At 42.8% G+C, this 13,705-nt stretch overlaps 1 protein-coding gene across 1 annotated transcript; it reads left to right on the top strand.

The window, feature by feature from the left end:
* Positions 1–408: 408 nt before the first annotated feature.
* Positions 409–12,587, top strand: LOC111239498 (macrophage colony-stimulating factor 1 receptor 2-like). The gene is made up of 21 exons (XM_022769388.1): positions 409–680; positions 836–1,129; positions 1,388–1,521; positions 1,603–1,765; positions 2,019–2,403; positions 2,757–2,872; positions 3,026–3,134; positions 4,930–5,108; positions 5,194–5,303; positions 6,228–6,354; positions 6,553–6,657; positions 6,772–6,882; positions 7,606–7,765; positions 9,131–9,204; positions 9,299–9,387; positions 9,709–9,831; positions 10,272–10,383; positions 10,623–10,722; positions 10,793–10,919; positions 11,053–11,161; positions 11,245–12,587. The coding sequence occupies exons 1-21, from the start codon at positions 464–466 to the stop codon at positions 11,307–11,309; spliced, it is 3,009 nt and encodes a 1,002-aa protein (XP_022625109.1). The 5' UTR covers positions 409–463; the 3' UTR covers positions 11,310–12,587.
* The last annotated feature ends 1,118 nt before the right edge of the window (positions 12,588–13,705 follow it).

Genomic DNA, 13,705 nt, shown 5'->3' with positions numbered 1-13,705 from the left:
ACATTGATAATCAAGGTTCTTATTGGCTTATGATCTGTTTTTCTGAGATGAAGTAGGACGTTGTTTCTAACAGGAATCTCAGAGTTGATGACTCACATCACTTTTCCATTTATTATCAGTTGCTGAAATTGTAGCAGCCAATCAGAAACTCAGAAACAGCTCAGCTTGATTGTTATTTCATTCACTCATTTCATTTTGCTGTAAATCAAATGTGATGTCAATGATTTTTAACTTTGAATGATCCTTAAATAAAGTCATGCATCCATCCAACTCTATCATCCATCCAGTGGCCGTGTCTGTCTGTGTTACAGCGTCCTGAGCATTTGGTGCTTTGTCGTTGTTAGTGTTCCAGATGTGTTTCAGTGTTGTTGTGCATCTATCACATTACCGTTCCTTTGTGTCAGATCCTCCTGCTGCTCCATCGATCCATCTGAACTCTGACTTTTTGCCAAATCAAACCGAGATGGTTCTGACTGCCGGCTCCGCCTTCACCATCAGTTGCCATGGCAATGGTTCGATCCGCTGGTCTAGCACTGCATTTTGTCTGCTGTACCAGGACAAACTGCCCAACCCGGTGGAAGTCAACAGCTCAGTCCCTCGACACACTGGAACATTCCGCTGTGGGTACACCACCCAGGGCCTGGAACACCTGGACACCTGGATCCACCTGTACATCAAAGGTAAGATCAGCTGATGCCTCACACCTGCCAGAGTCCAAACCACAAACTATTTCACAAGTTTGTAATTCCTCTAATATTTGGTTGCTCTGGTTTCTGTTTCACCTTAAGGTGATCACAGGTAGATGATTACTCACCTTTCGCTCTCTCTCTCTCAGACCCAACCGACCCATCCAGTGTGTTCGTCACTCCTCGCAGAGACCCTGATGCCAAAGAAGGACAGGACTTCCTGTTCAAGTGTCTGCTGACTGACCCATCTGTGAAAAATCTCACCCTCCAATCGGAGAGCAGGGAGGGGGGCCTCCCCCAGGGCATGAATGTGACCTTTGACCCCCACAGAGGGGCCCTAATCCGAGACCTGCAGAGGTCGTTCAACGGCCGCTATGTGTGTTCAGGCTGGAGGGATGGGAAGCAGTTCAGATCCAAATGTGTCAACCTGATGGTGGTCCCCAGTAAGACCTGTCTGTCTGTACACCTGTCTGTCTGTATACCTGTCTGTCTGTCTGTCTGTCTGTCTGTACACCTGTCTGTCTGTCTGTCTGTCTATCTGTCTGTATACCTGTCTGTCTGTACACCTGTCTGTCTGTCTATATACCTGTCTGTCCATATACCTGTCTGTCTGTCTGTATACCTGTCTGTCTGTAAACCTGTCTGTTCTATTGGTCTCTCCACCTGACTTCACACCTGTCTGTCTACCTATCTGTCTGAAGGGCTGCGTCCTCCCACCCTTTCTGTCAGTCAGGATAAATTCGTCTGCCTGGAAGGAGAAAAGTTTGAGGTCACCTGTTTGACTAGTAACCCCTCCCACCTCTACTATCTCACCTGGACACACCCAAACATACAGGTGAGAGGTCAAAGGTCACCTGTGTGTCTGTAGTCCTGACAAACTCTTTTGATGTCAATGGTTGTCAATGGTTTATTTCAGGCACTGAACATGACTCTCAGCCGTCACTATAGCAACCACCGCCTGTACATCAATGGCACTCTGACTGTCTCTGCTGTCAGTCTGAAACACAGTGGACCATACACGTGTACCGCCACCAACGAAGATGGAGTCGCCACGGCAACCACACAGCTCAGAGTTCTGGGTAAGAATATTTGGTTGAAAGACAAGATTATAAATAAACAGAGATAGAACAATAATAACTTTGGGGAACAAGAATGTAATTCATGGGAGAAATATAGAGAGAGTACAGAACAAAATTACCATGGAACAAGATCATAAAACAGACAAAAGATAATACCTTTTCATCATAGTGTCTGTAACTTGTAGAGAGATAATACCTGGAGCATAAACATGGACAGATTCAGTGGCATTTACTTTCTCCTCTTCCTCACTAGATCATCCTTACCTGAGGATCTATCTGCAGCCAACACGGCATGCTAATGCTAACACCAAGTCCACAGACGTCAAGTACCTGTTTGCTAATGTTAGCATCATGCCAGTGGATGTGCAACGAGAGCCAGATGCTAACATTAGCCATGCTTCACCGCAAGTGAATCGTGAAATGATTGCTTATGTTAACCCCAAAAGGACAGATGGTGCTAGCAGTGCTAATATTAGTGGCAGTAGCAGAGTGGAAGTGTATGAAGGCCAAGATGTGACGCTAACATTTGTGATGGAGGCGTATCCTCCAATCAGCAACCAGGACTGGATGACACCAACACACACCAACAGCAAGAACAACACAGTGTACCATGAGAGCTACACTGCTAATGGCTACAGGTTAGCATGCTAACAACTACAGACTAGCACGCTAACTGTGCTAGCAGCTACTACAGGCAAACATTATCAGATTTCTACAGCAGGTTGGACAGAGACCAGGTGCATCAAAAATACAACTTTAAGGTTTTTTAAGGTGGTGTTACAGGTGTTGCTGCGGTGGTGGTGTTGGTTTTAAAGTGTTATGGTTTGTTAAGGTGTTCATTTTGGTGTTAAGGTTGGTGGTATTGTTGGTGCTAAGGATTGTTAAGGTGATACTGTGGGTGTTTAAGTTTGTTAAAGTGGTATTGTTAAGGGTTGTTAAGGTGGTATTGTAGGTGCTAAGGGTTGTTAAGGTGGTATTCTTCATGATTCAGGTCGGAGGCGAGCCTGCTGCTGCGGCGGGTCCGTAAGGAGGATCAAGGTCGATACTCGTTTCATTTCTCAAACTCGTTCTTCAGCGGCTTGCAGAACGTCGATCTACGAATCTTCCGTAACAAACTTTATTACTCCTTTTCCTCACTGCAGAAGTTTTCCTTTTCTCTTCTAGTTATTACATGATCTATAAATGTTTAGCTATCTGTATATCTTGTTGTATTTATCCTATGTAGTCAATAAATATATAAAATAAAGTTTCTTCTCTCAGGTTCTCCGAGTGTTGAGGTCATTCTGCAGAATGACACCCTGACTTGCATCAGCTCTGGATATCCACGACCCACAATCCTCTGGTACACCTGTGCTGGAGTCCAAGACACGTATGTACCACACAGATTGACAGTGTAAAGTGCTGTGAACCTGAACATATAAAGTTTGCCCTGAGGGTGGCGCTAGAGGAAAAATACATGTAGCTAATAGAAATAGTTACATGAACTTGTGATATCAACTCACAATATATGACACAAACACATTTCTGTTATGAAGATGTAGTTTTGTCATTTTTAACTGAGTTATGTTCTTTGTTTCTTTAAACATAAATTAAAGTAACTGATTCAACTACAGAGTCAAATAACAAAAACACAAGATAGATAGATAGATAGATACTTTATTTATCTCCTAGGTGAAATTCATGTGTCCATTAGCTCATTGTTGATAATAATAATAATAATAAAAACAGTTAATAATAAATAAACAATAATAATAAATAAACAATAATAATTAGATCAGTCCACTTCTTTTGGCTGAGGTGTTGTATAGCCTGATGGCAGTGGGAACAAAGGATCTCCTGAACCTCTCTGTTCTGCAGTGAGATGAGACGTTTGCTGCAGCTGTAGCTGCTTCTCTGTCCTGCCAGAATGTTGTGGAGAGGATGGTTGATGTTGTCTAAAAGAATGAGTCCAGACTCCTGCAGCACAGACTCAGCCTTTGTGTTCATGTCTGACATGCTGCTTCCCCAGCAGACTGCAGCATAAAAGAGTTCACTGGCCACCACTGACTGATAAAACATGCAGCATTTCACTGCAGACATCAAAGGACCTGAGCCTCCTGAGGAAAAAGAGCCGGCTCCACCCCTTCAGGTAGATGGCATCCGTGTTCAGGGACCAGTCCAGTTTACTGTCCAGGTGCACACCTAGGTATTTATAAGAGTGCAGCACCTCAATGTCCTTCCCTCGAATGTTGACTGGCTGAAGGGCCTAGACCTCCGAAAGTCCATGACCATCTCCTTGGTCTTGGAGCTGTTCAGAAGGAGGCAGTTCTTGTTGCTCCATTCACTGAAGGCCATCGTCAGTGCCCTGTACTCCTCTTCCTGCCTGTTCCTGATACACGCCGAAATAGCTGTGTCATCTGAGTATTTCTGGATGTGGCAGGACTCAGAGTTGAATTTCAAGTTGGCCATATACAGGGTGAACAGGAACCGAGTCAGAACAGTCCCCGGTGGAGTCCCAGTGCTGCTCATCACTGTCTCTGAGCTCTGAGCCTCCTGAGCTCCACCCTCACCTCCTCCGCTGTAAAGGTCAGGAGACTTGACCCTAGTGTGGAGGGAGTTGCAGCTGCAATGTCAGGTTGTGGAGGAGATGCTGTAGGAGAAGCTGCAGCTGAAGCAGTGGGAGAGAGAACAGGTGAGGCTGTGTCACACACAGGTTGGACTCATTGGCCTTGTCCACATCACCTGATGTTGCTTGGCTGTTCTTCTCTTTATAGCCAGTGATGGTCCTCATCCCCTTCCACACCTCTCTGGTGTTGTTGTGCTGCAGCTTCCTCTCTACTTTCTTTTTCTAGTCCTCCTTCGCCTGCTTTAATCTCCTCTTCAGCTCATGTTGCACACACCTGAGCTTCTCCCTGTCTCCTTCCCTGAAGGCCTCCTTTTTCTGTTTGAGGAGGGTCTTGATGTTACTGGTGATCCAGGGTTTTTTGTTTGAAAAGCAGGGTACAGTCTTTGCTGGTACTACAGCATCCAAACAGAAGTTAATGTAGTCTGTGGTAGATTCAACCATTCTATCAAGTTCAGGGTCCTTGCTTTTATCATTTTCCTGTGACTCCAACGGGACATTCCAATATGTGCATTCAAAATGAGTTTACAGAACAGATAAAACACTGTCACCTCTTCTGCAGGTGTGGAGATGTCTCCACCTATCAGGTGTCTCCAGCTAATGTGACCTCACAGGAGCAAGAGGAGGAAGAGGTGAGGAAACACTTCCCTCTGTCAGCTGGTGATGATGTCACTGTCGAGTGTGTTGCCTCCAATAAGATGGGAAAGTCTCGTGATGTCTTCAGACCCTGGAAGTCTCAGAGTATGAACACCTGAAGCACTTTGTGGTTTTGTATCTGTGACAGGTGTAGATCATCTTTACTGAACATGTCTTCCTGTGCTCTTAGGTTCTATAGGAGAACCTCAAATGTTCTTCACTCCGGCTCTGATTGGAGCTCTGAGCGCTGCTGCCGTCCTCCTCCTATTGCTATTGTTTGTCTTTTACCAGTGGAGACAGGTACGTGTTGTCATCATCATATGGACTTATTGGGTTTGAATGAAAACTGTCTGAACAGTCTGGGTTATTGTGGTTACTGTGATTACTATGATAACTCAGTTCTGGGTCAGAAAGCAGCATGTTGGGTTATAGGTTTGTTCTCCACCCAGAAATGTGTGAAAATGACCATGTAGTTGAAGTAAAGCTACAAAAAGTTGGGCTGAAAAAAAACAACCCAAACTCTATGTTATCACTATCGACTTATTAATGTCTGCTTCTTCTAATTTCTGCTGCTAATGTAAAATTAAAGTAAAATTGATATAAATGATGAAAGGATGAAACAAGCACATGATGTCCCAGCTGTTCTTTTATTGGTACAATCAAAATATATCAAGTTAACCAAGTCTTTCTTTTTTTAGCTTAAAATGCATAAAAATGACGGACTTGAATGATGCAGCGTAACCTAATGTCACTGTATTTAACCTAATGTTAGGTCAAACCTTCCCAACCTATAACCAAGCAGTTGGGTTATTAAAATAACTGAGCATTTTTTAGTGTGTACACACAAATGTTCATGTTAATAAGACACATAGGTGCAGCCTTGCTCAGTTCTTGTTGTTGATTGAACAAAGATAGATCCAACCACTGCAGAGTCAGAGAGGTCAATGTTGAGTCTGGAGGAATGTTACAGGGAGTTGATTGCCTTCTTATTTCTACTGGAAGTGCATCAGCTGCAGAGTTCAGCCTTCTGGTTAACGACTGACTCCAGGTCTGTTGTCAGGGTTTACAGTTCTACTGTAGAAGACTCTGTAGGTGGAGCCTATGAATGGAGGTACAAGAGTGATGTTTGTCCTGACAGAGTCACTTATTCACTGCTTCATTCACAACCTGCACACCCTACCTGAAATCATTCCCATGACGTTTCGACTCTTCTTCTTCTACCAGAAACCCAAGTATGAGATACGCTGGAAGATCATCGAGAGCACAGACGGAAATAACTACACCTTTGTTGACCCCACCCAGTTGCCGTACAACCACAAGTGGGAGTTTCCACGAGACAAACTCCGCCTTGGTACAAAGCCGTCTGATTCAAAACCAAAATCTGTCAAAACGCCAAAGCAGAGGGATGTTTCAAAATAAAAGTCAGTGTAGACACTGATAGTGTTCCTGTTTCTAACAGCTGAGAGTTGTGAACTCCACTCTGTTGTCCAGGTGTAGTCACTCTGTTCTCTGTGGTTTAGTCCTCGACCTTTGACCTCTCTCGTATCAGGTGCTGTTTTGGGTTCGGGAGCATTTGGGAAGGTCGTCGAGGCAACAGCATACGGTCTGGGAACTGACAACAACGTCACTAGAGTCGCCGTCAAGATGCTGAAACGTAAGTCCACAAACCTTCATAAACATCATCATCATCATCATCATCATCATTATTATTGTTATGTGTGTGACACTCCACTGTTGTAATGAGATAATCTGGTCTGTTCATGAACAGCGAGTGCTCACTCAGAGGAACGTGAAGCTCTGATGTCAGAGCTGAAGATTCTCAGCCATCTTGGTTACCATGACAACATCGTCAACCTGCTGGGAGCCTGCACTCGAGGAGGTGATGACTGTTTTAATCATTAGATATCAGAATAAAAGTAAAGGCATGCCACAAACAGATCAATGTGACTATTTACTGCTGAAAATACAAATGTAGATTAATACGCTGCTAAAAATAGTTCCCAACAACATCACTATTTCCTCCTGTTTGATGAAAACTACAGCAAGGAGCTGTTTTAGTGAATCACTGAGCCTCTTTAAAAGTTAAAGTTTGTCTGTTTAAAGATCTAACGTCTTCAGGACCAACCAATGGGCGAAGGGTTGAGAACCACAGACAGGAAGTCAGAAAGTGTAAAGTGGTGCAGTGGATAGCACTGTCGCCTCACAGGGAGAAGATTCTGGGTTCAAACCTGCTGTCCGGAACTGTTCTGTTTGGAGTTCATATGTTCTCCTGTGTAGGTTCCCTCCGGGTTCTCCAGCTTTGTCCCACAGTCCAAACATATGCAGGTGTGAGTGTGTTTGTCTATACATCAGCTGTGTGACAAACTGCCCCCACCCATAGATAAGACAACTGATTGGTTGATGAGAAAATACTCAGAATTTATCAGTAATGAAAAATAATTAATTGCAGCATGTCACTGCTCTTAAGTGTTTTTAAGAGAAACCAAAACGTATCCTGATATTTTCCTTTTTGCAGTGTATTGTAGGACAGTGTCCCTCCAGCCTTTTCAGTGAAGACACAGCAGACTGACTGACATCTAACCCACTCTCCCACCCCCACCAGGTCCCATGCTGATGATCACAGAGTACTGTAGCCATGGTGACCTGCTGAACTTCCTGCGGGCTCACGCTCAGGACTTCATGACGTCCATTTTGAGTGTGGATGAAGTCGAGGAGGAGGCTTTCTATAAGAACATGGCCGCCCAGAACAGCAGACTCAGGAGGTTTGAAATAACTGATCCAGATCAGTTAGACCTGAGATCAAGTTCATTACAATTAAAGCATCAACTGGAAAAAGTCCTTCACAACAAGAACTTGGGTTTTGTCAGAAATCAGATTTAATAACATTTAAAGACATTTGTTTGATCTGAACTATTTTGAAATTCTAAATTAAATTCACAATGTGCCTGAGAAATAAGTGTGTGTGTTAAAGACTGTGTCATCAGCAAAGAGTAACACAAACAGATGAAATGCAGAGACTGAAACATTAATAAAGAGAACAAAAGAACAAGAAAGAATCATTGAAGAACACCATGATTAGACATAATTCATAATGTGATAACATAATAAGAAAATTGATCCAAATTGATGAGAGCAATTGATAAACCCAAAAATATACAGAAATAATATTGTTATGGTGTCATGCGCTTGAGGTAAGTAGGAGTAAGGGGTGGACCCAAATGCAGAGAAGGTAGCAGTGTCAAAGAATTTATTCCAAAAAAAACCAAAGTCCAAACATGAGTCGCTGAAACACACATTAAACCTCACAACCAACAAACAATGATCCCACAAAGACAAGACAGAACAAGGGCTCTTTAAAAGGAACTGATTAACAATGGAGAACAGGTGGGGAAGCAGACACAGGTGGGACACATCAGGGATGATTAACAAAAAGAAGTAAAGCTAGAACTCAGACACTGAGGTGATATGACTATCAAAACAAAACAGGAAGTGCACGGGGAAACAGAGCACAAGACAGGGAAGACTAAACTAAACACCAGAAACACCCAAACCAGAAACTCTCAAAACCCAGAACAGAAATCCAAAACACAGAAAACCCAACCAAGAAAGTCCAAAAAAACCAAAAACCTGGCGCCTCCAGGCTGACACCATGACATATGGTAAATGGACTAGCACTTATACAGCGCTTTTCTAGTCTTACTGACCACGCTTTACAATACTTGCCATTCGCCCATTCACACACACATTCATACATCACAGTCACACACTGATGCAAAAGAAACCCTCAAAGTGGGGTTCAGCATCTTGCCCAAAGACGGACTGGAGGAGCTGGGGATTGAACCATGACCTTCTAATTAGTGGACGACCCGCTTTACTTCCTGAGTCACAGCCGCCCTGTTATAAATAGAATGACAGTGATAAAGACTGATCTGCTCCTGAAAGTAATCAAGATTTGCACAATACATCATTTTATTTATTATATCTAAAACTTCTTCTGAGACGTTAGTTCAGGCAGAGCTCTGAGGTCACACTAACATCAGATGATTGACAGCAGCTGTTTCATTCATGCTTCGTCATCAGCTGTGTGGCTTCTGGCTGATTCTGATATCCAATCATTTGTGTTTCAGTGACAGTGGGATCTCGTGCTGTTCAGAGTATCAGGAGATGCTGCCAGTTCTCAACCCAGGACAAACACACCAGGGTACCAACCTGAACTCACCTGAGCACACCTGAACACACCCACAGTTTCTGTCTCTGTGAGGTCAGACCTGTCTAATTCCCTGTCTGTCTCTCAGGTGTACAGACAGACAGCCTATCTGTCAGTGACCTCATGAGGTTTTCGTACCAGGTGGCTCAGGGTCTGGACTTCCTGTCCACCAGAAATGTAAGAAAACACAAACGCATTTGTCTATACTTGTGACAATTCTCATTGATAAAATGCATTCCCAGGCCCCGGACACCTGATCTGAACCCAAGCATTAAAACCAGGTCCCTTCAAACATTCCTTTCAAGTAATAAGGACCAACCAAAATTCTCACAATGTAGAAAAGTCCTCCCTACGATGGTATAAAATTAAAAATGGCCGTCATCAAAATACCAGCACATGTACAGTAACATGCTGAATGTTCTTATTATATCAGCAGTAAAATTTTTTGCAACAGTCTCTCTCTGTCACCTGTCTGTCACCTGTCTGCCTCTCTTTCAGTGTATCCACAGAGACGTGGCGGCAAGAAACGTCCTGCTGACTGATCGTCGCGTTACAAAGATCTGTGACTTTGGTTTGGCTCGAGACATTCGCAACGACGACAGCTACATCGTTCAAGGAAACGTCAGTGTTCCAATGCTACACTGTTACCTGTTAGAGTAAACAACAACACTGTTACCTGTTAGAGTAAACAACAACACTGTTACCTGTTAGAGTAAACAACAACACTGTTACCTGTCAGAGTAAACAACAACACTGTTACCTGTCAGAGTAAACAACAACACTCTTACCTGTTAGAATAAACAACAACACTGTTACCTGTTAGAGTAAATAACAACACTGTTACCTGTCAGAGTAAACAACAACACTGTTACCTGTCAGAGTAAACAACAACACCACTGTTATCTGTTAGAGTAAACAGCAACACTGTTGCCTGTCAGAGTAAACAACAACAACACTGTTACCTGTTCAGACGTCTGCAGGGTACTAAATGTTCATCACTCCGTTGACAAAACTCACTGTTGACAAAATAAGACACATTTCTGTGTGTTTTATTTTGAAAGGCCCGCCTCCCGGTGAAGTGGATGGCTCCTGAGAGCATCTTTCAGTGTGTTTACACTGTGCAGAGTGACGTCTGGTCGTATGGAGTCTTACTGTGGGAGATCTTCTCTCTGGGTAACCATGGCAACACTCGACATCCAGTAACATTACAGCTCTGATCTTGATAAATATTGATTATTGATTGTGGCATTAAACACTTCTGTGGTCCTAGTTATCAGGTAGAAATGTTTCAGGTTTATTCTTCTATGTGTTACCATGGAGACAACATCAGCATGACATAATGTTCTGATTAATTCAAATGTCTTGATTGGGATGTTTCTCACCTCTGACTGTCTCTGTGTTTACCTGCTCAGGTAAGAGTCCGTATCCCAATGTTGCCGTGGATACCAACTTCTACAAGATGATCATGGATGGCGGTCACATGGCTCGGCCAGACTTTGCTCCAGCAGAGATGTAAGTGGACAGACAGGTTCATGTCGGTGTTAATAAAGTTGTGTTGAATATAACACACCTGTCCTCACAGGTATCAGCTGATGACTCTCTGCTGGAGTCTGGAGCCCACCGACAGACCAACCTTCAAAACCATTGGTCAGCTCGTCAATGGGCTCCTCCCCTCCGCCAATGACACATCGCCACGTCACACCCATCAGGTGAGGCCCAATCAGAGAACTGAGGGTTTTGGTGCCCTCAGCTCTGACTGGCAGGCTGCTGTTTTAAACCCACAGTAGAAGTGAGTTCAACCGTTGGTACCTGAACACATCGTCTCTCTTCTTCTCTCAACAGTCGACGTACAGGAACATTGATGAGTGCAGAGAGGAAGAGGAGGAGGAGGAGGTCATAGGAGGAGGAGAAACACTGAAGAGAGGAGAAGAAGAAGAGCGGGAGCAGAGAGGTAATAACCCAGGATGACATCAGTTGTTGCTAAGAGACAGTTTACCTGTAAACCTGACTGTACTCCTGCCCTGATCTTCTCAGAGCTCCGAGATGATGAAGAGGAGGAGAAGGAGCTGATGATGAAGAACATCTACCAGCTCTCCTGATCGTCTCGTCCAATCAGAATCTGTTTCTCACTTTTAGTTTATAACAAATGAAAGGTGAACATTTGAGAGCAAACTGATTTCATGTTTCTGACGAGACGAACAGCGTCCTCGTCACTCTGAGGACAAACCTTTATTCAAACGTCCGTCCTGAACAGACATGAAGGGACGTCTGGGTGCAGTCATGTGATCCTCTGCTCTGATTGAACAGCTGACAGTGTTGTGATTCATTTTTCCTGTTTTTCTGTCTGGGGAACTCGTTAAAGACTTGTCGTAGAGATGTCGTCAGTTTTCCCTCCTCTTTGTTTAAAGTTCACAAAGTTCAAGATAAACCAACTCTGTGTTTCTGTTCCCGCTGGAATCAGGACAATCTTGATTGGCTCTCTTCAGGCCGTCACCCGCGTCTGTGTCAAACGAGATTTGAATAAAGTTGAGCCTTTCAGGTCTCATTCACAATGAATAGCAAACGTCTATGGTGGCCCGGAGAGCTCAACACTGTAACTGAAGAAAACACATGAGCTGTTTCCAGGGGACACTGAAAAGTGATGAACCAGGTGGGGACAACGATTGAAGTGTGTTGAGCTAAAACCGTCGAATCAAATTTTTCCTACAAATGTTATAAAGCATCAGATTGATGACATCACAATAACATCACTTTCATCTCTACCATAACTGTTAAACTGTGTGTTCACACTGATGACTCATTGTCATCATCTGTCTCTGTGATTGGCTCAGCTGCTCCAGAGCCATGACAGCAGGGATGTGATTGGCTGACTAAATGTTTTCAGCTGCACCACCAACCAAACTCAGTCATTTTCTAAGCATTAAAAATATTCCATTTTATTTTTGATGTGACACATAAAAGAAATGATAATAATAAAATATTTTTCAAAGAGTCGCCAATTAAATTCGATTAAATTCAATTAGTTCATTAAATGTCTTTTCGAAAATGACAAAATTTCTTTTTTAACTCACAATCAACCAAACTTAAATTTTCTAAACGTTGTTTTTGTTATTATTAGTGATTATTGATCAGGATTTTCTTCATCAGACATTGGACCAGATTAAACTGGAGTGACTCAGCAGAGACGGATATATGAATCCAGTCTCAGGTCTGGATCAGGTCACAGATGTTAAAGGGTTTGATCTCAGCAACATTTAACCAGATCTTGTTTTTCAGTCATTTTAAAATTGTTATTGATCAGATGTAAATCCAGACTGAAAATGAATTTTCATGTTGTTTATTTTCATTGTAAAAAATAAAATCAAACAATCAGCTGACGTTTGTTCTCAATCCATCTGTTGTAAACTGTTTATTACATGTTGATTATTAATAATCAACTTTTAACTGATTATTATTCACAGTTATAGATATTCCAGAGTTACAAATATTCCATGTGTTTGTGTCTCCAGTCTCCTCACCTGTTTGTGTTGTACCTGTCAGGTGAGAGCAGGGGGCGGGGACAGATAAAAGTAGATTACCTGACAGGTTTACTGCCTGTAGTGTTGGTGACGCCCCAGGCAGGTGCAGTTACTGCTGTTTGATTGACAGGTCAGGTCATTAACAGGTCGTCACCCGTACCAGTTTTGGACTTGGAACACAACACACACACACACACACACACACACACACACACACACACACACACACACACACAATAAAGATTCAGACTAACATGAAGACAAGCAGAGAATCAATGTGTCAAAGCACAATTATCAAAGGAATTAAATGTCAATAATAATATTAATAAAATAAAATACAATATAATTATTAATCAAATTAATAGAATAAATCTAATAATGAAATAAAGAAAAAAAGCAATAAAATTATATACATATTCATATATACCTTCATATATATATACACACATACATAAACATATACATCCACATAAGTCAAAGTATTGATCAGCTTCTTCTGTTGTGACAGGAAGTGACATATGTAGCAGCCAGTACTGCACAGGATGATGGGTAATTTCTCCCTGTCTGTTGAACCTTTAAATTCAGGGTCAGGAGATGTACTTTATCTCTGTGTCAGGTCATCGGTTTATCTTCTTCGTGTTCCCAGCAGCACAAACATAAATGATTTAGAGCTGCCATATTGATAACGACTCATCAATCATTTCCAGTCCAATAAAAACTGGGCACAGATCAGATCCAGAGTCAGACAGAACAGACACTCCAGTGTTCCTGATCCTGGACTTCACACTGTCGATCTGAACAAACAGCTGGTGAACTGGTTTCACGCAGGTGACAGGTGAGTCCATGTTCTGTGCCGACAGGAAGTGGAATCAGCATTCAGATGGAGGTCATCTGTACCGGTTTACATGAAGGTTCCATCAGAGACCACTTCAGAAACAAATCTGGACTCTACTGATCCAGACCTGATCAACAGTGAA

The sequence above is a fragment of the Seriola dumerili genome, unplaced genomic scaffold, assembly GCF_002260705.1.
Source record: "Seriola dumerili isolate Sdu_G_001 unplaced genomic scaffold, Sdu_1.0 BDQW01002927.1, whole genome shotgun sequence".
NCBI classification, from domain to species: Eukaryota; Metazoa; Chordata; class Actinopteri; order Carangiformes; family Carangidae; genus Seriola; species Seriola dumerili.
Note: the sequence above shows the minus strand (reverse complement) of the source record. Positions and strands in the feature narration are given on the sequence as shown.